We start from the raw sequence: 26,006 nt of genomic DNA on the forward strand, positions 1-26,006 counted from the left end.
CTGTGCTGACACACCTCAGCAAGTGTGCCGGGAGGGCTGGAGCCTCTGTGGCTGTGTGGATGCAGGCAGTGCAGTGCAGAGCCCACTCTGGGTGCGAAGCATCCCCTATAATTGTGCCAGGACCCCTCTCTTTGGTGCTGACCGTGCCTCCCATTTGGTAGGTGCATGCACTTTTGCTTGGCTGGTGTAAAGAAACGCAAGCAGCCTGCAGAGGGTGGGTGTTTGGGGGGCATTTCAGCCGTTCTGTCTTTGCAGAGCTCTTTTTGGGGGTGCGGTAGATGTTGGGTTTGGCGGAAAGACTTTGAGTCCTTGCTGTGAAGTTTCGGAGGTGGCAGATGGAGCTCTGGACCCGTGTAGCAGCACTGTTTTCAACCAACCCTTACCTTCTGTGGCTGGGAAGGCCCGAAAAAAGTCAGTTCCCATGATTGGATGCTTTGGCTTTTATCCAGACATCGTGACACCGGGGACAAAGTCCTCTCTGCCGCGCTGCTGGGGGCACCGATGCTCCCGTGGGGCCTTGTTCCCCCCTGCAGTGGGGCCTTTCCAGCAGGATTTGGCACCTCTGTGGGCACAAATACCTGGCGGGCAGCAAACAGTGATGCCATTATCTGCACAAAAAGGTGTTTTTGGCCTCTGTGATGCAGCTCCCAAGTCATCCCAAGGGCACTGGGGATTTTCTTTTTTATTTATTTATTTTTTTTGTCAGGCTTGTTCATCCGGTTGGGGCTGGGATTGGCCTTGCAGCTGCTGGGTTTGTTTGCAAAGGGGCGTTCTGCAGCAGGGCGAGGTGGCAGCAGCTGGGGTGTGACAGTGGGAGAAGCTTCCTGCAGAGTGGGGAAAATGTGGCCCTGAACACCGATGAGACAGGTGAGGCTGGTGCAGTTCGTAGCGAGGATGTTGTGTTTAAAGGCATGCACGTATGGAGTGGTCTTTGCACTTCTCTAACTTGCTAGGTTTTGGCTGTGTGGTGCTTTATGGGGAGGGAGGGATTTTATATATTTTTAAAATTATTTACTTCTTTATTTTTGTGGTTGTGGAGCACGCTGTGAGTGGGTTTTGGTGCTGGGTTTGCAGAGTGACTTTGTAGTGTTTTGCTTGGGGTCCCCCTTTCAGGAGGCATCGCTGACCCTCCTAAACCCAGGAGGGGTGCCCATGGCTTCTTTGAGGCTGGGAGGGAAGCAGCTGTCTCCTCCCAGCCCTCTGCTGGGGCTGAAATTGGTGCCAGGCATGAGTGGGAGCCCTCGGAACGGGAACAGGGATGGGGCTGCAAATTTGCAGCTTTGGTGGGGAAAATCCCCCCAAAGCAGGAACAGGGCACATCTTCCCTGGCAGGACAGCGGCTGTGTTTCGGGGTTGCCACCCACAGCCCGTGGCTCTGGGATAGAAAATTCCAGGAGAAAACCCTTCACACTCAGAAATTTGGGAAGCCCCCCCTGCAATGCCGCTCTGCCACCCAGGCTCTGTTTTACACGAGCGGTGCTGTCAGCAGCGAGAGGGTTAAGCGATCCTGCGTGCAGGGGGTCAAAAGGCAAGGAGGGGGCCAGATCCTGCTGGGGGCATGAGTGTGTGTGAGTGTGTGGGGACGCATTTATTAGGACTGGGAGCACTGGGGGTGTAAATCAGTGCTGCTCTGGGAAAAGAGCAGGGGGGGGATGCTGCCCAAATCCCGGCATCCCTTGCTGCCTGCTGCCGCTCCCAGCTGGTGCGAGCCCCACTGCGGCCAGGATTCGGCCCCGGCCGAGAGGCAGGGACCTGCTGGGAGCCCCCAGCCCGGGGATGGGGACCCCGCTGCATGGCGTGGGTGGGTGCGGGCAGGATTAGTCCCATCGCCACCAGGCTGCTGCTCCCGCGCCGCCCCTGCCGGGGCCCTGCTCGGCTGATGCGGACACAAAGCCGGAGGAGACGCGGCCTTCCCAGGTCAGCAGCGACCCTCTCCCCTTCCCTCCTCGCCTCCCACCTCCGCAGCCCACGTCTCTCTACGTGGGCGCCGATATATTTGCCTGGGTTTGTGTTTATAGGGTCAAGATGGCCCCTTCCATGGGGAGGAGGTGGTCTGTTTTCCTCCCTGCTCTGGCCGGCAGTCAGGGCTTTGCAGATAGATATGAAAGAAAAGCGCCTGTTATTGCTGTTATTACTTATAAATATCGGAATTCAGGCTGGGGATGGGAGGAGGAGGAGGGTGGTGAGCATCGGCGTGTTGTTGCTGGTGTACAAGGCTGTTCCCGCACCCGTTCCAGTTTATTTTCCTCCCTGACTTCTGCTCCGTTTGCAAACTGTGCAAAGGTTGCAAACCTTCCTGTGATTCCCCTGCTGTTTCCTCATGAAAAAACGAAGCTTTGGGGTGCTGAGCACCGACCCGGGGCACCCCTTGCATGGGGGAAAAGTTGGATGTTGCTGTGCTTTGGTGGCGTAATCCAACTGCAGGATTTGCACCCACGCAAACATGTTTTTTTATTTATTTATTTTTATTTTCTGCTGTGTCCCTGTGAGCAGATTTGGAAGAAAATGCCCCAAACTGTTGTGTATTTATTTATTTTTATTTTTTTTTTCTTGGCAGCCTTGAAACTGCTTGTGTCATTTTTAGCAGCAAGGAGGACTTTTCCTTAACCCCCGACACATACAGAAAATATTCCTTGATGATTTTGGTGCGTGGCTTGCTGGGAATAGCAAACACGACATGTCGTGCTTGGTGCTAATCGCACTTTCCTCCTTTTTGTGATTTTTTTTTTTTTGGGAAGGGTTTGGACACTGATTGCATTGGGAGAGAAGGGTGTGTGCTGTGGGGATGTGAGGTTTGCAAAGGGTGAAGTCCCTGCAATGTGTTGTTTTTTTTTTTTTTGTCTCCATTTGGTCTTTGTTATGTATAAAGTGTGTTTTAGTGGCTGGTTGGTTGTGAAGGGCAGGGTTTTCCCCAAAAAATCAGGGGAAACAGACAAAAAAAAAGTGGAAAAATGCACTCACAGTGCAGAAAAAGCATCTTATGGTGTGCTTGAATAGGTCTTGGCATAACAGGTCTGCAGGGGACAGACTAAGAAAATTGGAGAGGGTGATCTCAAGTACATCAACGTCACCCTCCAACACTGATTTTGGGCACTTTTCAGGCAAAATAAGGGGAAGCAGCAGCAGCCCATGGCGGGAAGGGAGGCTGTTTGCGACAGTGGTGAGAAGTTTTGGTTCAAACTTTGCGTGGAGGCAAAGTTCAGAGCTGTTGTGGCTTTCAAGCTGGAAACATTCCTGGGAAGCGGGGAAAAAAAAAAATCTGCTCATTTGTTATTCCTGATTCTGCTCTCCGAGTCCCTTCCCAGGGCAGTTCCATGGTGATGAGCTGGGCTGCTTTGCGAAGCGATAGAGCTGAGATGCAGATAGGCATAGGGTCGGTGCAAACTAAGGCTGCCTTGCTGCTTTTTGAAGCTGTTTGCAAGAAATCTTTGCAGAACAGGCTCTTTTGTGAAATGCCTGCGCCTTCCCGCTGCAGGTCACAGCCAGACCCAAGGCGCTGTTTTTTTTCCCATGGCCTTTCTTTGCCTCGGCATTAGACATAGACAGACCCCAAAATGCCAAACCGACTCCGAAGGATGCATGGGCTAACTATGTGCCTGCCAAAAAGCCACAAAATGGCTTTATAAGGGACATAATTTTGATTTTTTCTGATTTTTGTTTTCCATTTGCACTTCTCATGGCGCAGGCTGGATGAGGAACGGATTTTCCGGTTCATCAGTGATGTTGAAAAGCAAAATTAAAAGGAAAGCAGCAGCAGTTCAGTGCCAGGTCTTTGGGCTTTATCTGGAAGAGGGCAGCAGCAGAGATGTTTGCCCAAAAAACCCTGTTCCAAAACGAAAGATGGAACCACCTCGCTCCGGAGGAACTTTTCCCCCATAAACTGATGGCTTGTGGCAGAGGCCAGCTGATAACAAATGGCAAAATATCCTTGGATTTTGAATTGTCATTTGGCTGAATTTTGGGGCTGGAAGCCCTTTTGGGGGGAGAAAACTCTACTTTCTGCCTCATTTAATTCCCAATGTTTGCTCAACTTCCCCTTCTGGCCACCTCCACCAAGTGCTGCTGGATTGTTGGCCCCAAAACCCCAGATTTGGGCACTTCTGAAGATGCAGGATAACTTTTCCTTGTTGGGGCCCATCTTTCCACCCAATGCCTTAAAACCTCTGCATTTCTTTCCTTGGAAAGCTGGGAAATTCAGCATGCAGCCCTGGAATGCACTGCATGGACCCAGTTAGGGCTTAAAAAAACTTCATGCAACCCTTATTTCACCCCTGCTACCATATCATTAATGCTTTCCAAGTGGATTGGGTGAAAGATCAACCCTGCGAAACTCTCCATGCAAATAACCCAAGTTGCTGGCTTGCGCATGTTTTTGGGGGTGGAAAACCACCCAGAGGAGAGCTGGGGTGACAAAAGCCAGCCCCGAGGTGGCAGTGGGATGCAGGGAGGAAGCAATAGCGAGGCGGAGGAAACAGCAGTGGATTCTTATTTCTTGCTGTGCCTAATTTGTGGGTGATTTATGGGCCGGAGCTGGAGCACCGCCTGCTTCCCCGGATGGATATCTGCTCCACTGCCTGCTTTCAGGAGCCACATTTGGGGTCTCTGGGTCTGGATCTGGCCACCCTTTTGTCGATGCCATTGCAGGTAGTGCTGCGCTGGGGCTGTTTGTAAGGTGGGATTGATGCAGTGGGGCTGTGGAGAGGAGCCAGAGGGATTCCCTGGTTGAATCCCAGCTGCTTTTGTGCATTTCTCAACTTTGGGCTGGAAAAGTGGAAATTTGCTGTTGTGTTTTTTTTTTTTTTTTTTTTTTTTTCCCCTAACTTTCACTGCCGCTTGTGCTTCACTTCACCTTGAAGCAAAACCATGCGCCGAGCCGCTCGTGCTGGCACTTGCTGCAGGAAGCAGCACTCTGGGAGGCTTTAACCCCCTTTTTTGCCCCCCCTGCCCTTGAGAAGGGGGGCAGTGGGGCTGGGGGGGGCTCTGGGGCCGGGAGCCTGCCTTGTCCCCAGGCTGGCAGCTGCACTGGCAGCTGGGCCCTGTCGCTCCGCCGCGGGGGCTAAAAATAATGTGATGGAGCAGAATAGGTGCCAGCCCCCCGGGAGAAGGATGCTGCGGCCGGCTCGGGCTGGCTTTAGCAGGTGGCCCTGCTTTTCTGGCTGCAGGGACTTTATTTATATCCATCTCTGTTTATTTTCCCCAGTTGGGAGGGAGACGGTGTGGCGTTTAACTCAGTCTTTCCAAGGGTTGTCTCAGGATTCGCCAGCATCCCCATCCTGCTCCAGGGTGCGTTCCCTGGCAGGGCAGCCTTCCCCTCCTGCCCTATCCCATGCGGATGCATTTTGCCAGCAGGATGTTCCTGCCCCTGTTTTCATTTTTTGCTGTGCACAGCGATGCCTTAATTTCATTTTATCAAGGCTCAATTAAAGCTCGGGGCCGGCTGGGTTGGAGAGCAGGCGTTCGCCTGTTAACTCTCCCCCACAGCGGGCACGCTTGCAGATGGGAAAATAACCAGCCCTGGGACAAATCGGGCAGATAGGAGCTTATGTCAACTGTCAAAATGGTAAGTGACCTTATCCTGCAGCGCCAGTGGGATAAAATCGGGGCCGAGCTGGCTTTGACTGCTGCCTTGGCTGTGCGGCGTGTTGCCGTCCTCCTCCCTAAAAGCCAAAAGCCGCTGGCGTGCTGGGCAGAGGCAGCAAGCACCCAGGGTCCTGGGGCATCAGCATCTCCCCTCTCGGCTTTCCCTTGTGCTCAGGTGGTTTTTAATCCTTTGCGTTTTGGGGGAGCATCGCTGTGGAAGTGTCTTCTGTGTCGGGTCCCCCAGTGGGCTGCTGGTTTGTGGCAGGTTTCTGGCTCAGCTGGCAGCTCATCCATAGGGGCAAGCCTGGAGCTTCCCGCGGGACAAGGTGAGCTTGCAAAAGGGGGGGAGGCAGGAGAGTCGTCTGCTCCTCCAGCCGCTAGCAAACGCTAATGGGAAGCAGATTAGGTGACATGAGAGCAGCCTGCAAACACGCCTTGGCTGCAAAGCGCTTTCTGTTCCGAGGGCCAGAAAAAGAGTTCAAGGAGGAGAAAGTGTCCCTGGGTCCTCCCTCCAAATAAATCACCCCAGCGTGTTTATGCAGGCGTCGGGCTGCTTGCAAAAGTGGGTAGAAGAGGATATTTACAGCACTGTGGTGGTTGCTTGGAGAGCTCAGGTCAGTGAGGAAAAGAGGATTTTTAATTTTTTTTTTTGTGTGTGTGCTGGGAAAAGGCCAGATGCGTGTCAGCTCGGTGTTTTGGGGGGGTTGCAGCAGCGCAGGGCTGTTCTTCCAAGCCCTTTGCAAGACGCCGTCTGTCCTTGTGCAACCCCGAGGCTGCGAGGAGGCTGTGCCCGCGTGGGGGAATTGCTGCTGCTGGCTGCAGGGGGCTTGGAGCTTGTTCTGCAGGTTAAATGGGAATTTGGGCGGTGAACATCAATACCGGGGTGCAAGACCCTGGGCAAGTTCGCAGTGTTTTTCTCACTCTGGTGGCGTGGGTGTTAGCCTAGCCTGTTTCCCAGGCTAAAACACCAAATAATCAATGGTTGAGGTCAGAAGAGGAGGAAAAAGAGTCCCTTGATATTTCCTTCCTTTTCCTGTGGCGGGGGAGCCTTGGGAAGGTTGGTCTGCTCTGACCTTCCTCATTCCTCCCTCTTCCTCCCCTGCCCACCATGGCCGTGCTGTCACCTCCCTTGGGGGGCTGGAGGGGAGCAGGAGAGCTGTAGGAACACCTATAGGAACACGCACCCATGTGTGTGTGTCCTTGGGGCTGGGGGGCTTGCTGCAGGCCCCCCTGTGCTGCAGCTCTCAGGGTTTTGGGGCACGGGGGAAGAAACAGATCATTTTTTTGGGGATCGTTTAGGGTCTGTGCATCCCCTGATTCTCACTCCTGTGGGAGATGAGGGTCCAGGTGGGGGGAAAATGGTTTCACGTGGTGAGTTGGGGTCAGCTCTTCAGGGCGGGGTGGTGGCATCTGGCAGATGCTTGGGACCGTTTTGCTCTTTGCGGCTCCCTGGGCTTGCCCTGCTGCGATTTCTCTCCTGTGCATCACCCCTCGGGCTCAGGGGTCTCTGCTCCGTCCTTCCTCTTCCTCTTGGTGACCTTTCAGGGCGCCGTGCTGGGCGTCTCGCGTTACCGGAGCGGGTGGGCCATCGATCGCAGGGAGGACGCTTGGTGCTTTCCAGCCTCTGAGCACGGCTGAGCCCCTTCGGCTGGATGCTCGGAGCTGGCAGGGATGGATTTGGCCCTGCAAGGTCGCTGGGCACGGGGTGGATGTGGCAGCGTGTGCTTACACCCAGGGCCGGCGTTTCTTTCCTTGTGAAAAGGTTCTGCAGCAGCCAGAGCAGGATTCGTCCCCCCGTGGGGTGCCTGGGGGTCTCTCCACGCTGCCCCCTGTCCAGAGGGGACCTGTGGGGCTGCTCCCCCCCTCTGATCCCATCTCTTCTTCCTTCCCGCAGGAAAGGCTCGGGGACGGGCCCAGGCAGAGCGTCCGGACCCCCTGTGCCATGGCTTCGTCTGAGCTGCCCCCATGCCCCGCAGTAGGTACTGTCACCAGCTGGAGCTGGGTTTTTTGGGGGGAGGAAAGCCGGCAGGAAGGGGGGACATCACCCAATTCCCCATCAGAGCCTCGTAGTACCACCAGACCACCAGGGGCTACTGCAGGGGTTTTTGGGTGGCGATGCTCTCTGCCATACCCCGCATCCCTCTCTGCTCCCTGGGGCAAATCCGTGCTGGGGTGACACCAGCTGATGGGGTTCCTGCTCGCAGGTGACCGCCTCGCCCCAGAGGCCCCCGGCGCGCTGCCCCACGGCGAGGAGGACCTGGGCGAAGCCTTTGACTTTGAGGACAGCGACGAGGAGGACGACGAAGACTCGGCAGCCGAGGCCGAGCCGAGCAGGGGTGCGGTCCTTCAAGCACCCCCCCGCAGGCGCCGTGCCACCAGCTCCAGCATTGGTGAGCCCCCCCCCCGTGTCCCCAAAGTGTCCCCTTTGGGTGGCCGAGCCTGCGCCGTGCTGCAAGCTCGGGCACTGACCCCATTTCTCTGTTTTTTCCCTTTGCAGAGGGGCTGGTGCTAGAGACCCAGGAAGGGTAAGTGGGGTTTTGGGGTGGTCTGGGGAGAAAATGCAACTTTGGAGGGGATCACCCTCTCTTTAGCATGTCCCAGTCTTGTGCTGTGCCTCGTTTTCCATGTTTTATTCCCACTGCTCACAGCTTGCAAAAAGGGCTGGATGTGTGGGGTCAGGGCCTGAAGCAAGCAGACCCTGGGGGTTTGTGCGTGTCCCCCCCCAGAGAATGCAGGGGCAAAGGGGCAGCCCCCACAGGGGTGGGGACCCCGCATCCAGCCTTCCTGGTGAGTCTTCCCCGTGCCTTTGCAGAGCCAAGATTCAAAAAAGCCATTTTGGGGACTTGTGCATCCTGCCTGTGTGGGTTGCCTGGACTAACTTAAGCCACTGTAACCCTAAAAATTTGGTCCCCAAGCCCTGGAGGGCGACAGCAAAGCAGCAGATGTGCAGAGTCCCCTGCAGGGCCAGACCCACGTGCAGCCATGCTCTCCGTAGGGTCAGTATTAATAGCAACCGGTGGCTTTGAGGCTGCAAGCTCCCTGCTGGGGCTTTGCAAGCATCTGGAGGCGAGCAAAAGAACACGAGCAGCCACCAGCACTGCTGCCGAGCACGGCTTGTTGAATTTTTCTCTTCTTACTTTTTTTTTTTTTTTTTTTTGGTTTTGTTTTAATTTGCGTTGGGGTTGCATTTAACGAACGAGCTCATCCTGCTGCTCCGGAGGTGCGCAGAGCCCCCGCGCTTGCATCCCACCCCCTGATTTCGCAGCTCACATTTCTGCTGCCGGAAAGCCGGAGGCATCGACCTTGACTTTTTAACGCGTCCGCTTTTCTGGCGGCGCGAAACTTCCTCCGTGGGCTGCAGCTGGGTTTGCATCCCGGGCAAGGCAGGGGTTTTATTTTGCTGCTGTGCCCCCAAAGGGGGTGTGAGCCCCATACGCTGGGGGGTGATGGGGTTTGGGGTTTGTATGCATCCAGCCCTGGGGGCTTTGGCACCCCAGGGTGCTCTCTGATGGTTCTTTTGCCCTCCCTGCAGGCTGCCGGCGGGGGTGAGCAATGGGGAGGCTGGTGGGGCCCCCCCTGACATCGGCACCCAGACCTGGAAGAGCAAAAGCAGCCACCGAGGTGGGTTAAAACACGTGGGGAGAAGGAAAAAGCACAGCCTGAGCTGAAAAACCCAGCCTGGCCTTGGGAACAGGGAATGATTTTGTGGTCCTGCCTTGATTTTTGGGGTCCTGACACGGGTCTGTTTTCTTGCTTCCCCCCCCAAGGCGAGCGCTTCGAGTTCCCAGCAGTGGAGGATGATGTGATTTATGACGACGTCCCCTGTGAAAACCTTGATGCTGACCAAGACGGTAGGGGCAACCTTCCCTCCTGGGGTCATCATTTTGTGGGGGGCGTGAACCCATTTCACAGCCAGGCAAACTGAGGCACCGGGAGGGGAGCATCACGAGCAACGTCCCCGTTCTGCCCCTCCAGAAGAGGCTGCCAAGGGGCAATACAGCAGGAAAACATCCAGGACTGGGGAGGGTGCTGGGTTTGCAAAACCCTGATCTTCTGGGATCCCTGGGGAGGGAAAAGAGCGACATTTTACCTAAACGTCCCAGGGGCAGAGCGCAGCCTGATCTACGAGGACGTGCAGCGAGGCGAGGGGCCGCGGGCGGGCGAGGATTTGGGCTGGAGCTCCAGCGAGTTCGAGAGCTACAGCGAGGACTCGGGCGAGGAGAGCAAGCCAGAGGCTGAGCCGGCCAAGCAGCGGGCGTCCTTCCAGCCCAAGGTAACGCTGGCGATTCCCTCTGCCTTGTTAGCTTGCAACTCACTTCTTTTTTTTCTTTTTCTTTTTCTTTTTTTTTTTTTCATGGGTTTCCTGGATATATCTCGCCTAAAGGTCAGGGGCTGCCCCGTGCTCTCAAGCAATACGAAACCAGCACAGCCTCATGAGCTGCTCTTGGATTTTTTTTTTTTTTTTTTTCTCTATTTACTCTTTTCCTTCCCTTTTTTCCCCCCATCTGTTGCATCTCGGCATGTGGCTGCCGCTCCCTGCCTTTCCTGTGCTTGCTGCCCTTTCCCGCTCAGACCAAGCTGGATTTCGGGAGCACGTTTCCCCGCGCCGTGCTGCTTTGGGGTGGTTTCTCCTCTTGTTTTGGCTGCTTACCTGAATCTCTCTTCTCTGCCCTCTCTCGCATCCTCTGGCTTCTCCTCCCGCCTGGTTTGCTTGGGGCTCAGCTTTCTCCAGACCTGAATAGACTAAAGGAGAGATACGCCAGGACTAAGAGAGACATCCTGGCTTTAAGAGTTGGGGGGAGAGACATGCAGGAGCTGAAGCAGAAGTACGATTGGAAGGTACTGTCCCTCCTCGGTCCTTTCCTGTCATCCCTTAAATTTCCTGGGGGGAGGGAGAAGAAGCCCTTCCGTAGGGATGTGAATGCACCCGGGCTCGATCCAGCCCCTTTTGCCCACCAGCAGAGAAACAGTGCTGCGCTGCGAGCTGCCTCCTGCGTGTCTCGTGGGCATGGGGACATGGGGACATCTCCATTCCTTGTCACTTTCCCCATCTCGCCTGCATCCCCTGGTGCCTGCGTAGAGCAGCTCCCTGTCCCCGATCTGCCCAAACCATCTGCTTTTTGGGTTTTTATTTTTTTTTTTAAGGGGCGTTTGGACAAAGCGAGGTTCGGGCACCCTAGATGGATCTGAGAAGGTTTTCCCCGATACGGGGTCGGGAAGGAGGTTAAAGGGAGTGGAGCTCCCTGCAGATGTAGAATCTTATTGCAAAGCCTTTCCCTGCCCCAAACCACTCAGGTTGGTAGTTTACGGCCAGTTTGCACTGGGATTTTAGCAACTTGCACTAAAAACGTTGCAGTTTCAGGTGTGAAGGGCAAACGCCCCTTTTTCCTCTTGCACGGGTGCACACCAAACCCCGCTGCAGTGGGCTGGATGAGCTCGTGCCCCTCTCCCCTCCCTCCTCTCTGCTTTCACTGCATGCTCACGCTTTGCCTGCGCCTGCTTGCAAGCTGATGGCATGCGACTGCGTCCCCACGGAGGGGACAGAGGTGCAGGAGCCGACCCCTTTGGTGCTCAGCTTCCTCCCTTCCCTCCTCTTCCTCATCCTCCCCGTTGGCCAGGGCTGGTTTTCTGTGGATAGAGGACTGGGGGAGATGCTGAGGGCAGTGTCCCTGAGGGGATGGGGTAGAGGGATGCAGTGCTGTGCGATCTCGAGCACCCCGGCCCCTCTCGCCCCCTGCCCAGATGACCCAGCTGATGAAAGCGGCCAAAAGCGGCACCAAGGACGGGCTGGAGAAGACCAAGATCGCGGTCATGAGGAAGGTCACCTTCCTGCACCGTAAAGAAGCACCAGGTGAGCAGGCTGCCAGCAGGGAGCCCCCTTTGTTGCCTTTGAGAACCAAAAAAGCCCTTTTGGAAAGCATATAAAAATCCATGTTTTTCGTCTTGACTCCATATGGCTTCTAGCTTCTCTGTTCTATTTTTTTTTTTTTTTCCGTTTTATGCTTTTAAATGTATTTTCCCCGTTGCATTCCCAGCTCAGTCTGTTCAGCTCCCTCCTCGCCCTTCCCAAAGCACCCAAAGTCCCTCTTCCACCTCTCTGGGAGCGGGGTGGAGGGGGGGACACCAGGCCAGCACCCATGGGTGTTCCCAGTGGGACAGCAAGCAGGCAGGTTCTCCATACAGGATCAGTGCCAGGAGCTTTGGAACAGTTTAGGAAATGATGAATTTGGGCAGAACTGACTTTTGGGGTGTTCTGTGATTTTTTTTTCTTGCTCAATCCTACATAGCTACAGGGTCAGGTTTGAGGGGCAAACCCTCTGAAGCGTGGAGGTCCTTTCCCTGTGTGCTCATCCTTTCCCTGAAGGTGTTTCCATGTCTCTGCTTTGTTTTGGCTGCTGTTTGTTCTCTGCTCTGCCCTGGGATGAGGGGAGCAGCGCCGTTTTCTAGACAAGGGGTGAAAATGCAATCGTGTGTGTGTGTGGTGGTGGGGGGGGTCCTGGAGCAAACCCCAGCCCCAGCTCAGTGCCCATAACCCTTTGGCTGCCCCATAGGGGATGGGGAGCGTAGGAGGAGGGCGGCGGAGGTGGAAAAGCTGCCGCCTGCCCCCAGCATCTCGAGGGGGTTCCTGGAGCATCGCGGGCGAGGTAGGATCCTGCCAGGAGGTCCCCCTGGCTCTGCCAGGCCCCCCCTGGGGATCTGCCGTGTGTGCCCTGGCCTCGCTGCATGGCCCCGTGTGGATCTGTGTGTGAATTGGGGTGGGAACCTGGAGAAAAAGATGCTCCGAGCATCCCATCCCCACGGCGCGGAGCAGCGCCGTCTTCCTGGCAGGGGGGCAGCAGCAAGAGAGCTTGGGCAGCCCCCGCAGAGCCGGCAGCGAGGCGCTGGGATCCTCCCTGCCAAAATTAGGGAAGGAAAAAGGTCACCCGGCCTGCAGCACCCTCCCCTCTGGTTATTTATACGCAGCGGGGATGGGAGCGGGGCGGCGGGGCCGGGGCGGCTGGAGCGGGGCATGAGGCCGGCGCCATGTGGAGGAAGGAGCTGTCCCTGCCCCACGACCCCATGGCCCGCTCGCCCTCCTCTTCCTCAACTGCTTCGGCCTCGGGTAAGGCCTGCTTGGGCGCTGGGGAGCTCACGTGCCCCCGTTTTCTCTGCCATGCTGCTTTCAGCTGCTGTTTTTTTCCGCTCCTCCCTGCTCGCTCCCCCTCTTGGAGCAAGGACGTGGGGGGGTTCCTCAACCCGGGTCGCTTTTTGGGCAGGGTTTGTGCTCCCCCCCCGGGGCCCTGGCTCCTTTCTGGCTTGCAGGGCCTGACTCATGCTGGTGTCCGGTGACAGCGGCGGGGCTTGGGGACAGGCGATGCCGGCTTCCAGCTCCACTTGCAGCTGCGAACCCAAGCGGAGCCCCTGGAGCATCAAAAAAGTAAAATATATATTTTTTTTTTTGGTGTTTTTGTGGGTTGCTTTTCCTCGCAGGGGACTCGGAGGAGGAGGACACGGGCTTCTTGGAGGTCACCGTCTCGGACATGAAGCACCCACCACCAGAGCTCGGCCCCATGCCCGCGGGGCTCAGCCCCCAGCAGGTGGGTGCATCTTTGGGGTTCGGGGTGAGCACTTGGCTTCCCCTTCCCCTTTGAGCAACCCAAAATAACAAAGGGCTGAGTCGGCAGAAAGCAGCGACGCCGTGTCAGCAGCAGGGCGGGGGGGGGGGGGGGGGGGGCACTTCTGCATGGGGGTTCTCGCCCCCCATCAGTTATTTGCGTGCCTTTCAGGTGGTGCGGCGACACATCCTGGGCTCCATCGTGCAGAGCGAGCGCAGCTACGTGGACTCCCTGAAGCGCATCCTGCAGGTGGGGGACCCTGGTTTTGGGGGTGGGGGGTGCAGGGCTGCGGGATGCTGACCCGCTGCCGTCGCTTGCAGGATTACAGGAACCCGCTGATGGAGATGGAGCCCAAGGTGCTGAGCGCCAGGAAGTGCCAGGTGGTGTTTTTCCGCCTGAAGGAGATCCTGCAGTGCCACTCCATGTTCCAGATCGCCCTCGCCTCCCGCGTGGCCGAGTGGGACTCGGCGGAGAAGATCGGGGACCTCTTCGTGGCCTCGGTAGGAGGGCGGTCGGGTGCTGCTGCCCAGCCTCCCCCAGCCCTTTCCCAGCAGTAGGAGGGGGTGGAGGAACCAAGTGACACAGCCCCATCACGGGGTACCCCCAGCATTGCCCCAAAATGGCACAAGCCCCCACAGCCTGATTTTGGGGGGCCTGATGACACTTATCCTGCCCTTTCCCCCCATGCCAAGTTCTCCAAGTCGATGGTGCTGGACGTGTACAGCGACTACGTCAACAACTTCACCACTGCCATGTCCCTCATCAAGAAGGCTTGTCTCACCAAACCTGCCTTCCTCGACTTCCTCAAGGTCAGCGGGTCCCGAGTGTGGGCACACGGGGCTGCTGGTCACCGTTTGGGGTGAAAACTCCCCTTTTTATTGCTTTTTCCCCCCGCACAGAAGCGGCAGATGGCCAGCGCGGACCGGGTGACGCTCTACGGGCTGATGGTGAAGCCCATCCAGAGGTTCCCCCAATTCATCCTGCTCCTGCAGGTATGGGTGAGGGGAGCCTGTGCCCATGGGGCACCCGCTTTGCACCCCACTTTGGCAGCCTGGCTGCTGCAGGAAAGGGTTTAACAACAGGCATTTGATTCCTTTTTGGGGCTGGCAGTCTGCTTGTAGGGCTTTGGGCACTTTTCCCCCTTCCCAAGGTGGGATGCTGGGAGGCTTTTCCTCCAAACTCTTGATTTTGCTGGTGATGCAAGCTATAGCATCCCCATTCACAGCCCGATGGGGCTGGTGTCACCCCGGTGATGTTTTTCCCCCCCAGGACATGCTGAAGAACACCCCCAAGGGCCATGCGGACCGCCTGTCCCTTCAGCTGGCGCTCACAGAGCTGGAGACGCTGGCGGAGAAGCTCAACGAGCAGAAGCGCGTGGCTGACCAGGTTGCTGAAATCCAGCAGCTCTGCAAGAGCATCAGTGACCGTAGCAGCCTCAACAAGGTTTGTCCTTCGGCCTCGCTGCTCCTCCTCATCCCCTGCTGACAGGCGGCTTTGGGGCTGGGTTTCCATCCGTCCCCTCTGGCTGGTGTTTGCAGAAGTGCTGCGGTGCTGGGGCTCCCGGGAGGGGGTTTTGGAGAAGCCAAGCTCCCGTCTTCCCTGAAACACTGTCCCGGAGCAAAAGCAAAAATAAAAGCCTGCCGTTTGGAAATTCCCTTCCACCCCCACCCTACGGCACCAGCCCTCCAGGAGAAGGCTGGAGGGGGGTGAGCCAGGGCACGCCGCTTTTTTCTTCTGTCGCCTCCTCCCCTCCATCCATCTGCTTGATTTTGCAACCCCTGGTGGAAAACCATGCGTGAAGCTATTGCAACACATCCTGGGCCGTGCTGCAAGCACGTGGTGGCCTCCACAGCCTGTCCCTGTGGCTAGGACTTGGGGACAGAGGATAAAGGGACTCAGAAGGGGCTGCAAAAGGGCTGCGTTGATCCTTTTAGGGCTCTTTGCTCTCGGTGGTGTGAAATGCAGGGTGCAAATCTGTGGTGCAAAGGGGCTGCGCTGTGCAGAGTTGGAGCACTTTGCACGGCTGTTTCTGAGGAGCTGGGAGCAGCGACTGCCAAAACTGCTTCCTGCTGATTTAGAGGAGCAAGTCCCAGTTGTGAAGGGAAAACCCTCACATGAGCCTAAAGCCCCCCAAAAACTGGAGGGGGTGGGATGCGGGCAGGGCCCCAAGGGCTGAGCCCCCTGCCCGCTCCATCCCCTCTGCAGCTGCTGAGCTCGGGGCAGCGGCAGCTCCTGCTCTGCGAGACGCTGACGGAGACGGTGTACGGTGACCGGGGGCAGCTCATCAAGTCCAAGGAGCGCAAGGTTTTCCTCCTCAACGACATGCTGGTCTGTGCCAACATCAACTTCAAGTACGTGCTGGCTGCCCCGCATCCCAAAATCACTCTGCAGAGTGCTGGCGTGGTCACCCCCCAGCACCTGTCCCCTTCCCCACCTCAGTTTTGGGCTTAGTGGGTTCTGCTAGCTTTACCCCCAAAACTGCTTCTCGTTGTTTTAGAGGAGAGAGCCCAAGTTTGGGGATGCTTGATTGTCCCGAAAGCCTTGGGCAAAGCATCCGTGCCGTGATGCTGTGGGGAGCTCCTGGGGGTTTGGGGACCTTGTGGCTCAGACGTTGATGCTGCAAAAGGGGGGAAGGAAACTCTCTCTGGGCTCCCAGTGATGCTTTTTTATTAACATTTCCCCCCAATCCAGGCCAGTGAATCCAAGGTAGGCGCTGAGTGTGGTTTGTGTTTGCGTGCCCCACGTTTGGGGGTGCAAGCATGACCCGGTGCATGCTGTGGGGTTGCAAACAGAGGTTGGCACCTGCTTTTTGCAAGGGGAAGCGGTGGGGTTTGCAGGACGAGCAGCACCAGCTGCCGATTTACTTGCTTTTTGCCTCCTCCCTTGGCAGAGGCCAGCTGGAAATTAGCAGCCTGGTGCCCCTGGGCCCCAAATACGTGGTGAAGTGGAGCACGGCCCTCCCGCAGGTGCAGGTGGTGGAGGTGGGGCAGGAGAGCGGTGCCTATGACAAGGACAACGTGGTCATCCACAACGCCGGCGCCAAGAAGCACGCGCCCACCGGGCCGGCCTCGCACAGTGAGCACCCGTCCCTGCCTCTGCACAGCCCGGGTGGGATGGGGAGCAGGGACTGCTGCTCATGATCCCCTGTTTCTTCCTTTTCCACCTCCCCCCCACCAAGATAAAGTCTACCTGGGGCCGCCACGGCTGTTCCAGGAGCTGCAGGACCTGCAGAAGGACCTGGCGGTGGTGGAGCAGATCACCCTTCTCATCAGCACGTTGCACGGCACCTACCAGGTACCTAAATGCCAAACTGGGGGCAAAACTTCACATTTAGGCACAAGCTCCCACATGCTCTGCCTTGGGGAGCTGCAGGGGGGCTGTTGGGACACTCTGCTAACCCCATGGGTCCTGTCACCCTGTTCTGAGCTCCACAGCCTCCCTGTGGCTAAAATATGGGGACCGAGGCTCCGTGGAGGTGCTTCCCTGAATTCTCACTTCCCCCAGAACCTGAACATGACGGTGGCCCAGGACTGGTGCCTGGCTCTGCAGAGGATGATGAAGGTGAAGGAAGAGGAGATCCACTCTGCCAACAAGTGCCGCCTCCGTCTCCTGCTGCCTGGCAAGCCGGACAAGTGGGTTCCCAAATGCTCAGGGAGGGGAGGAGGCTGAAGACAACCCACTGACTGATTTCTTCTCCCCCCACCCAGGTCTGGCCGCCCCATCAGCGTCATGGTGGTCTTCATCACTCCCAGCCCCCTGAGCAAGATCTCCTGGGTGAACCGTCTGCACTTGGCCAAGATTGGGCTGCGTAAGTAGATGGCTGGGGTGGCTCTTGCTTCTGAAAGCAAAATCTGGGAGCAGAGAGGGGTTTGAGTCCTGGTGGGGGACTGGTAGCAGGGAAAGTGTTGGACCAAGGTGGTGGGAGAAGTTTTCAGCTGGTTTGCATGCTGGCTGGAAGTGGGAAATGATGGGAATGATGTTTCTCCCTCAAAATGCTTTGCATTACGACACTCTGGGGTGGCATCTCTGGGATGCTTGTTGATGGATCCCAGCTTGGCCTTGTGCTGGTGCTGACGTTGCCCTGTTTTTCCATGAAATGGCACAAATAAACAAGGGGGGAGCCCTTTGTCCTGACACCTCTGTGCCTCTATTCCTTTTTAACTCCATGAGCCACTGCAGGAAAAAAAAAAAAAAAAAAAGTTTAATGAAAGAAAAAAAAATCATTCCAGCCCAGGGGGGATCTAAGCACTCAAATATGATTTCAAATGATTTTTGATTCTCTTGTTTTTAACAGTTTGTGTTGTTTTTAATCTGGGATGCCTGGGGCATAATCCTGTATCTGCAAGTTAGAAATGAAAACGCATTAAAGCCTAATGTGAAGAAACACATTAGTGGTTTCTTTTTCCTCCCTTACATATATAGTGTTTTGGGGGGGGGGGGGCTTTTTTGCCTCTGCTCAATGCAGTTGCTTGGCTGTGCACTGCAGTGAGGTGCAAGAGTTTGGAGAAGGAATTGGGGTGTGCCCCCAGCCCCCTGCAGATGGTGGTGGCTTGGGGTTGGGAATGTGAGGCTGTGCTGGGCATGGGGTGTTTAATGCATCCCAAAAGCTGGTGCTGGGGTGGGTGATGTGGCTTCCCCTGCTGCACCCAGGCTTGCTCATTTTGCGAGGGAGCTGGGGGTGTCCTGGCCATCCTCGAACTACTCTGCTCCCCCCCAGGGGAGGAGAACCAGCCAGGCTGGCTCTGTCCCGACGAAGACAAGAAGAGCAAAGCTCCTTTCTGGTGCCCCATCCTCTCCTGCCACATGTCCGCCTTCTCCTCCAAGGCCCTCGATTTGCAGGTAAAGGCGATGTCCAACCTCCCCTCCAACACCTGAATTGCTCTTTCCCCTTCACCTCCATGTGCAGGGAGGATACAGGCTGAAATCCCACGGGGGGCTGGTTGGGAGGGGATGGCTGAGCTGCTTGCAAGGGCAGAAATGGGTGCAATCCATCCTGGTTGGGGGTTGAAAAATAAGGAACATTAGCTGGGTTTGGGCTGGGCCCTGATTTTGGGGCATGTGCTGTGTACTGTGCATGAGCTGGGATAAATGTGTGTGTCTCCTGCAGCTCGGCGCCGCGGTGCACAACCCCGTGCAGTCCTCGCTACTGGGCTTCTCCGCCATCAGCACCTCGCTGCCGCAGGGCTACCTCTGGGTGAGCAAAACGAGCCCCAAAACGGGGTGAAAAACACCAGGTTTCCTCAGGAACCCATCAGAGGAAAAGCTAAAAACGGTTTTGTGGTCCCTGCAGGTTGGGGGTGGCCAGGAAGGCGCAGGGGGGCAGGTGGAGATCTTCTCCCTCAATCGCTCGGTGCCGCGGACGGTCAAGTCCTTCCCGGTGGCCTCACCGGTGCTGTGCATGGAGTACATCCCCGAGGCGACTGAAGGGGACACAACGGGGTCTGAGGAGACCCGGGCAGGCACCGAGCAGCCCCCTACAGCCCTGCACCCCACTGTTTGCTTGGGACTGCAGGACGGCAGGTGAGCACCCTGGAGGGAAGGCACGGGCAGGGGTGCGTGCACTTGTGCGCATGCGCTGCTCTTGCAGCCCTCCTCCGTGTGCAATTGCTGCAAAGAGCTTTGCACTGAAATTTTATGGCAATGAGGACTGGTACTCCCCGGTCCTCATCCTGCTCTCGCATCTCCCCTTTTCCCACTAGCATCGCAGTGTATGGCAGCGTGGACACGGGGACACAGTGCTTGCTGACCTGCAAGAGCCCGGGCATGCAGCCTGTCCTGTGCCTGAAGCACAGCTCTGAGTACCTGTTTGCGGGGCTGCAGGATGGCACCGTGGCTGCGTACCCCAGGAACAATGGTGAGGGCACCCCCATGCATGGTTTTGGTCCCAAAACAGAGAGCGGGGCACCGTAGGTGGGCTGGCTGCTAAAACAGTGATAGAAGCACCATTTTATGTTTTTCCTTTGCTGTTTCATCCCCTGCCTTGCAACCCTGGGGTGCGTGTGGTGGTGGTGGGATGACATTATTTTGTTTTGCCAGGATCAGTGGGGTTTGGTTTGAGGGAAATGTGCAGTGAAAGGTCCCAGTGGCAAAGGGCTGATGCAGCATGAAAGAGTTTGCTTGGAGGGTGGCAGCACCTGGGGACTGCTGGGTCCTTTCTGGGTGCACAAGGACCCCTTGGAGCTGTTTGTATGGGGAAAAACATCACCTTTTTGGTGCTATAAAGAGAGCCAGTCCCCTCAGGGGGATGATGTGCCTGAGCCCTCTGCTTTATTGGATTGATTTGGGTTTTATTGTCGCTGGCTCCAGCTGTGCCAGGTGTTGCAGCCCTGGTGCAGCTTGCTCAGAGCCTTGTTCCTCGGAGGCTTTTCCCAGCTGTTTTTTCTCTGCTTCGTCGCTAGAGGGTGGGAAAGAGCCTCAGAAACGCTGCCCAGGCCCCGTCCGGGGCAAAAGCTCCAGTTTGCTCAGATAACCTGCAGGGAGAAACACCAAAGCTGCTTGTATTGCATTTTTGGGTGCTGTGCACCCCCTTTACAACCCTAGCAAGCAGGCTGGCAAATTAACGGCGTGGCTTTAATTTCCCCTTGATTGCCCAAATGCATGTGGAAGGCAGCAAGCTGCTAGCAGGGTTTTTTTAAAATCTTATCCCTACCTTTTGCAAATTCGCACGTGGTGGCACACCTGCTGCACGGCTTTGTTAGAAAAAAAGCTTTCCTGAAATAGCTTGGTTTTACGTGGAGCTGCGAGCACCAAGATGTGCTCGGGCTGAACAACGGCTCGGTTGCGATGCTGACGAGAGCAGAGCTCTGAGCACCCTGGGGCTCTTTAATCTCTCAGATCGTGAAGTTTTGTTGTTTTTTGAAATTGCCACGGAAGTAGGATGCCTGCTTGAAAGTGAGAGCATTTATCCACTGCAGCCGTCCAGCCTGCTGGAGGTGGTGAATTCATGGAAACCCTGCTCGGATGTCTTTCACAGACACTCCGCTTCGACCCAGACGAGCAGTAGCACTTTAACAGCTAAAAAATTAATAATAATAATAAAACAAAAGATTAATCAGGGCTTTTCCAGCAAGGATTGGGTGCTGTTGTCATGCCTGAGCATTCGTTGCAGGTGGCTGTGCAGCAGTGGCACTGTCAGGCTGTTAAACCCAGACGCTTGCAGTTGCTGAGCTGTTGGCACAGGGGTGCTGCAGAAGGGCTCGGGGTGGATACCGGGGTTGGTGGCTGCCCATGGGTGTTCCTCTGCTCTGCTCTGTCCTTAATTCTTCTTGCAAAGTGTGGGGGGAAGAAGACAGCGTGGTGGGGAGGGGTGGCTGTGTGCCCCGGCCTTGGGTGCTGCTCATGTGGCCCTTGTCCATCTCCCTGCTGGTGGCATCGAGGTGTTGGGGGCACCTGGGGCTGCGTGGGGGGCAAGAGGTGACCCCAGCACCCAAAGGTGACATCTGTGGGTGGCAGGGATACCTTGTGCTGGCACCTGCTTGTGCGTGCCCATGCCCTGATTGGATTTAAGCCACTAGATGCATGAAAAGATGCTTTTTTTTTTTTTTTTTTTTTTTTTAAGTTGTTTTTGCTTCCCCTATGGCTAAGCTTCCTCTCACCCTCTCCCGGCCTCTCTGCTCTGCCCTAGGGGGGCTGTGGGACCTGGCTGAGCGTCCCACCTGCCTGACCGTGGGCACTGGCCCCGTGCGAGCCCTCCTGACACTGGATGAGACCGTCTGGGCCAGCTGTGCCAACCAGGTCACCGTCCTCAACGCCTCCAGCCTCCGCACTCAGGTATGGTGGGGGGGGCACTGAGCACTGCCAGCACCTCGGTGGGGGGATGTGGGGGTGGATTTTGGGAACTCTTGGTGGGTTGGGTACAAAAGGGTGCGTGTCCAGCACCAGGGGTGTATGTTCGATGCCCAAACAGTTTTTATTGCTGCCTTGCAATGCCTTTTGGTCCCTCGGTGGGTCACAGGAGTCCTGTTCCTTCCACGAGGCACCAGCAGTGTTGCTGAAACCTCTCCCACAGCTGCATAAGCAGGGAATGCTGAATAGTCACTTAAAAAAAAAAAGGGGGGGGAAAAAATAAAAAAACACTTTATCCCACCTTTAATTTTCTCATTTAGTGTCCAAACTTAGTTTGCATGTATTAGCTGTCGTAAATCCATCCCACCAGCAGTGCCAGGGATGAATAATGCATCGGAGGGCTGTATTAGTTTTCTGTCTCCGATCTTATTTATGACAGGAGCCGGTTGGGAATTCTCGCAGAAGAAAAGCGTGGGGGGAGCGCAGGGGGAAAAAGGGAGGGGGCACATCCTGGGTGATGCAGTGTGAATTGGCAATGCAGGGGGGGCATCAAAACAGGGCATTACAAGGGGCTGGGGAGGGGGTCCCACCCCTGGGGGCTCAGTGCTGATGTTAGTGTGCAAGCAGGGGGTGGCAGCCCAAATCAGCTTTGATTCCCACCGGGAGATTGCACCTCCCCATCCTCTATAACAGCAGCTCTGCAAACCCCCAGCCCATAAATAACGTTTGGAGAGCAGCGTAACGGGCTCTGGGGTCTGTATGAATGGGGCCGGCAGCTTGGGGATAAACCACCGGGGAATAAATCCCACACTGGCTGGGAGTGAGGGGGAGATAACCTAATAATCTCTGTCCGCCTCCATTCTGTGCGAGCTTGTGGGGAGATTGCACTACGCGGGTGTTCTCCAGGGAGGGATCAATAGCTGCTCCTTTCCTTTAAAAAAAAATATCAGAAATTCAAACCCATAAGAAGTGAAGTTGGAGTGTGTGCGTGGAGGTGATTTCAGCCTGCATCGTGCTCGCTGCCCCGGTGTGATTTGGGCTCGTTGCTGCGACGTGGAAAGCAGGAGCTGCATTGCAGCAAGACCTCGGGGTTGCAATTAAACAGCAAATCACTGCCCGAGGACGCGTGCACGGTACATGCCACGAAACAGCCGCTCTCCTCCTGCTCCCAGCAGGATTCGATTTTAACCTCCAAACCTCTCCTTTCACCAGCATCGTCATGCTCCAAAGTCTGCTTTGCTCTGGAACATCCCGTGTCTGCAGGCTCGAGCTGTTCCCAACCTGCCTTCAATGCTAATACCGGTTTTTATGCCTTGCCTGCTACTTGGGGGATTTTCAGAGAGTTCATTTCATAAAGATGTTTCTGGGTACATAAATCCAGTGCTGCTGGAAGCGTTTGCAGTGCAATATTCGGGGGTTTGTGAGCTGGGGCTCCTTGCAGGGGCTTGCTGCAGGAGGGAGAGCTGACAAAATAGGTAAACAAGGTGTTGATGAGGATTTTAGATGTGTTGGAGCATATCGGGAGCAGGAAGGGATGGGGCAGCACGGCGAAAAGGTCAAGTTGAGGTTTTCAGCTCTGTTTTTTTCCCATCTGAAAGCAGAGACGGGAGATGCAGCAGAGCTGAGAAGGTTGCTCTCCACCTCTGACCTTTGAAGAATCAGCTTTTATACCAAAGCAGCGGATATTTTGTTTTCTCTTCCTTTTGTCTAGAAGTTGTTGTACAACAATGGTCCCCAAACAGCTCTTGTGCAGGGGCTGAGCCTTTGCTTGCTGGTTTTGGGGGCAGGAGGGAAGCAAAAGTTCTTGTCCCACCTTGGCACGAGCTTGGCTGGTGCATCTACTCCAGCAAATAAGCCTTTTAAAGAAGAAATAAAACCTGGAGGGTTGGGAAAGGCTGTGTTACCTCCCTAAAGAACCAAGAGGAGGCTGGTGAGGCGCTGCTTTTGGTGTGCTCTGCAAAAATCAGAGCTGGTGGGGAGGGCTGGCACCTCCAGGTCTCTCCTTTCCCACCTCTGAGGGTTAGCAGCCCTAAAAGCAGCTGCTAGAGAGCCCGGTCCTGCAGCGATTCAGGGAGCAAACGACTTCTATTGAGATTCCTTCTCTATTTTTTTCATCTTTGCTGTCTGTTGGCAGCAAACGTTCGAGGCCCACCCGGACACAGAGGCCAGCGTGACGCACATGATCAAGGCGGGCAGCGGCGTCTGGATGGCTTTCTCCTTGGGCTCCTCCATCCGCCTCTTCCACACCGAGACGCTGGAGCACCTGCAGGAGATCAACATCGCCACCAGGACCACCTTCGTCCTCCCAGGTGGGCTCTCAATCCCGATTAATGGGAGAACCGGGGTGCCCACCCCCTAGATGGTTTTGCTTTGCTCGCGGCCGTGTTGATTTGCAGAGGGATTGTGCTGCAAGGGATTTATCTAGCTCGTGGTGTAAAGTTTGGAGCTTTGCCCTGGAGCTTGGGTCTCCCTTTATAAGCTGCAGAGATGGAGCTGGGGGCATCACCCTGAAGCCCCAGGGCATTTTTAGCAGGTGGCAGAAAGAATATCTTGAGAACTCCCAAGCAAAATGCTAACATTTTGCAGAAGGAGGGTGTTCTTAGGCTGCGAGAGTAATTTTTAGGCTACAAAAGCTTTGGAATGGGCTTGGACAGGTCTGAGTAGGCTGAATGTTGGGCAGATGGAACCCCTTCCCTTCATCCATGCATCCAGTGTTTGCACTCATGCACCCACCCCATTATTGTGTGCGCATCCACACCCCATCCCTGCACCCATGCGTGCCTCCGTGAACCCCATCTTTGCACCACTGTGTGCATCCTTGCATCTCATCCTTTAACCCATCTGCACTCCTGTGCGTGCAGCCATGCACCTCTGCACCCCTGCACCCCCTCGTGCATGCACACCACAGCCCCACGCTCCCCTTTTCCCCCCCACTTACCCTCCAGCACAGTCTCCCCTCTGTGTCTGCCCGTTTGGCTCTCAGCTGCCCCGATGTGCCGAGGAAAGGACGAGGCTCAGCCCTGAGCTTGCAAGGTTGCCTCCCCCTTGTTCCAGCTACAAAACGTCGTAATTGTGTAATTAGTTATAAACGCAATACTCGTGTAAGTCACTCTTTCTTTTTTTTTTTTAGGGCATGTTAAAATATTTATCACTTCCTTTTCTTCCTGGGCGAGTGAGCGTTCGGTATTAATGCGTTTTTGAACTCGCGCTCCCTCATCCTTTTTAACTAGACAGGTCATTAATAAAGTTCTCGCAGAGAACTGGAGTTGCATCTCTGCAGATATATTGCTTTGCTGAGTCTGACGCCGCAGCGCTAAGTCTCTGCAATAAAATATTCATTTGCCATTAGAAGCCTCGCTTCTTTTCGCTCCTCGTCCTTCTGTTTTTTATTTATTGGTATTTTCAGCATTTTCCCTGCACGGAGGTCTTCACACAAGGGTGGTGCTCGGTTCTGAGGGGGGCTCTGGTGTGTGTCCCCCGTGTAAAACTCTGGGGTGTGTGTGTCTGGGGGAGGGTTGTCCACTTTTCAGTGGGATGCTGCTGTTGCTCAGCCCTTGCTCACCCTTTTTTTTTTTTTTTTTTTCCCCTTTCTTCAGGACAAAAACACGTCCGTGTCACCAGCCTGCTCATCTGCCAGGGCTTGCTGTGGGTTGGCACCGACCAGGGCATCATTGTGCTGCTGCCCGTGCCCCGGCTGGAGGGCATCCCTAAAATCACTGGTGAGCACCCTCAAAAACTCCCCCGCTCAGCAAGGTGATGCATGCAGCCGTTTGTGCTCTTCTTTAGCCAAATTCCTCTGTTTTTCAGGAAAAGGCATGGTGTCTCTCAACGGGCACGGCGGCCCCGTGGAGTTTTTGGCAGTGGCACTTAGCACCCTGGCCCCCGACGTGCTGAAGGGCAACCAGGAGGAAGAGGAGGGTGAGGAAGAGAAAACCCCGGAGCTGGATGGCCCCCCGCCACGGGAAATGAGGAAAAAAGGGATTTTGCTGCAATACCGCCTGCGCTCCACTGCCCACCTCCCCGGGCAGCTCCTGTCCGTGCGGGATGCTCCGGCGGGGACCAGCGGCACCCCGGAGCACACGGAGGAGGACGGCTCCATCTACGAGATGGCCGACGACCCCGACGTCTGGGTGCGGAGCCGGCCCTGTGCCCGTGACGCTCCCCGCAAGGAGATCTCCTCTGTCGCCATCATTTCGGGGGGCAGGGGGTACCGCAACTTCAGCGCCGAGCCGCAGCGCCGGGGCGGCGAGGCTGACAGCACCCTGCTCATCTGGCAGGTCCCGCTGATGCTATAGCCCCCTGGGGACCCCCGCCCGGCACCTACCTCAAAACCACCCATAAAGCTGCCGGGGGGTGGTTGCACCCCGGGTATGGAACCCCCGTTTATTTTTTTTAAGGAGAAACAAAAAAAAAAAAAGGAAAAACTTAAAAGTGGACTCTTTTTTGTCCCCCAAACCAGCTTTGTGCAATGGGAGAGGGGAGTTTTTAAACTTGGGAAATGGCGACCTCCCTGCGGGCTTTGGAGGCGCTGGGATTGTGCTGGGCTCTGGCCGAAGGCATCTGTGTGTATGCGTGTTAATATATATAAATATATATAAATACGGTGTATATTATTACCTGTATAAAGAAGGAATCTGTATATATTGGGGCACTTGGAGATGCAGAAATAAAGCAGAGGTGTGAACATTCACCAGGTGCTGGCTGTGCTGAAATGGGGTTTTGCTAAAATAACCCTTTTTTTGACTGTGGATTGAGGATTTGGGGTATTGAAATCCCATGTTTTGGGAGCTGGTTTGGGGATTTCCCACGGAGTAAGGGAGCTGTTTCTACATGGAAGACAGTTTGGGAACTGCCAAAACTTCAGCCTGGAAATAAATCCCATAGGAATAAAACCCATAGGAACCAGCGTGTTTCCATATGAGATCTTGTAACCCTATTCAGCTTGAGAGCAGATGTTTTCCTTCCATTGCAGCTGTCCCTCCAGCTTTGGTGACAGCACCCCAATGGGTTGATACAATTCTCATGCTCAAAGTTCAACAGGAAGCC

At 55.6% G+C, this 26,006-nt stretch overlaps 1 protein-coding gene across 6 annotated transcripts; it reads left to right on the forward strand.

Annotated features, from left to right (window-relative positions):
* The first annotated feature begins 1,825 nt into the window (after window positions 1-1,825).
* On the forward strand, window positions 1,826-25,650 carry ARHGEF10L (Rho guanine nucleotide exchange factor 10 like). 6 transcript variants are annotated; one of them, XM_032201340.1, is made up of 29 exons: window positions 1,826-1,917; window positions 7,475-7,559; window positions 7,785-7,970; window positions 8,078-8,105; window positions 9,113-9,201; window positions 9,348-9,431; window positions 9,684-9,853; window positions 10,303-10,419; window positions 11,323-11,431; window positions 12,132-12,224; window positions 13,051-13,157; window positions 13,347-13,424; window positions 13,496-13,675; window positions 13,868-13,984; window positions 14,075-14,167; window positions 14,445-14,618; window positions 15,381-15,526; window positions 16,066-16,250; window positions 16,354-16,469; window positions 16,680-16,807; window positions 16,883-16,983; window positions 17,893-18,014; window positions 18,283-18,369; window positions 18,466-18,695; window positions 18,875-19,029; window positions 20,800-20,945; window positions 23,095-23,269; window positions 24,557-24,679; window positions 24,768-25,650. In XM_032201340.1, exons 2-29 carry the CDS (start codon window positions 7,523-7,525, stop codon window positions 25,253-25,255), a joined length of 3,864 nt encoding a protein of 1,287 aa, XP_032057231.1. In that variant the 5' UTR covers window positions 1,826-1,917; window positions 7,475-7,522; the 3' UTR covers window positions 25,256-25,650. The 6 variants fall into 6 exon arrangements, with proteins under 6 accessions (XP_032057231.1, XP_032057225.1, XP_032057227.1 ...); XM_032201334.1 differs by lacking the exon at window positions 1,826-1,917 and adding an exon at window positions 5,507-5,560; XM_032201336.1 differs by lacking the exons at window positions 1,826-1,917; window positions 12,132-12,224 and adding an exon at window positions 5,507-5,560.
* Window positions 25,651-26,006: the final 356 nt, after the last annotated feature.

This window comes from Aythya fuligula, chromosome 21, assembly GCF_009819795.1.
Source record: "Aythya fuligula isolate bAytFul2 chromosome 21, bAytFul2.pri, whole genome shotgun sequence".
In the NCBI taxonomy this organism is placed as follows: Eukaryota; Metazoa; Chordata; class Aves; order Anseriformes; family Anatidae; genus Aythya; species Aythya fuligula.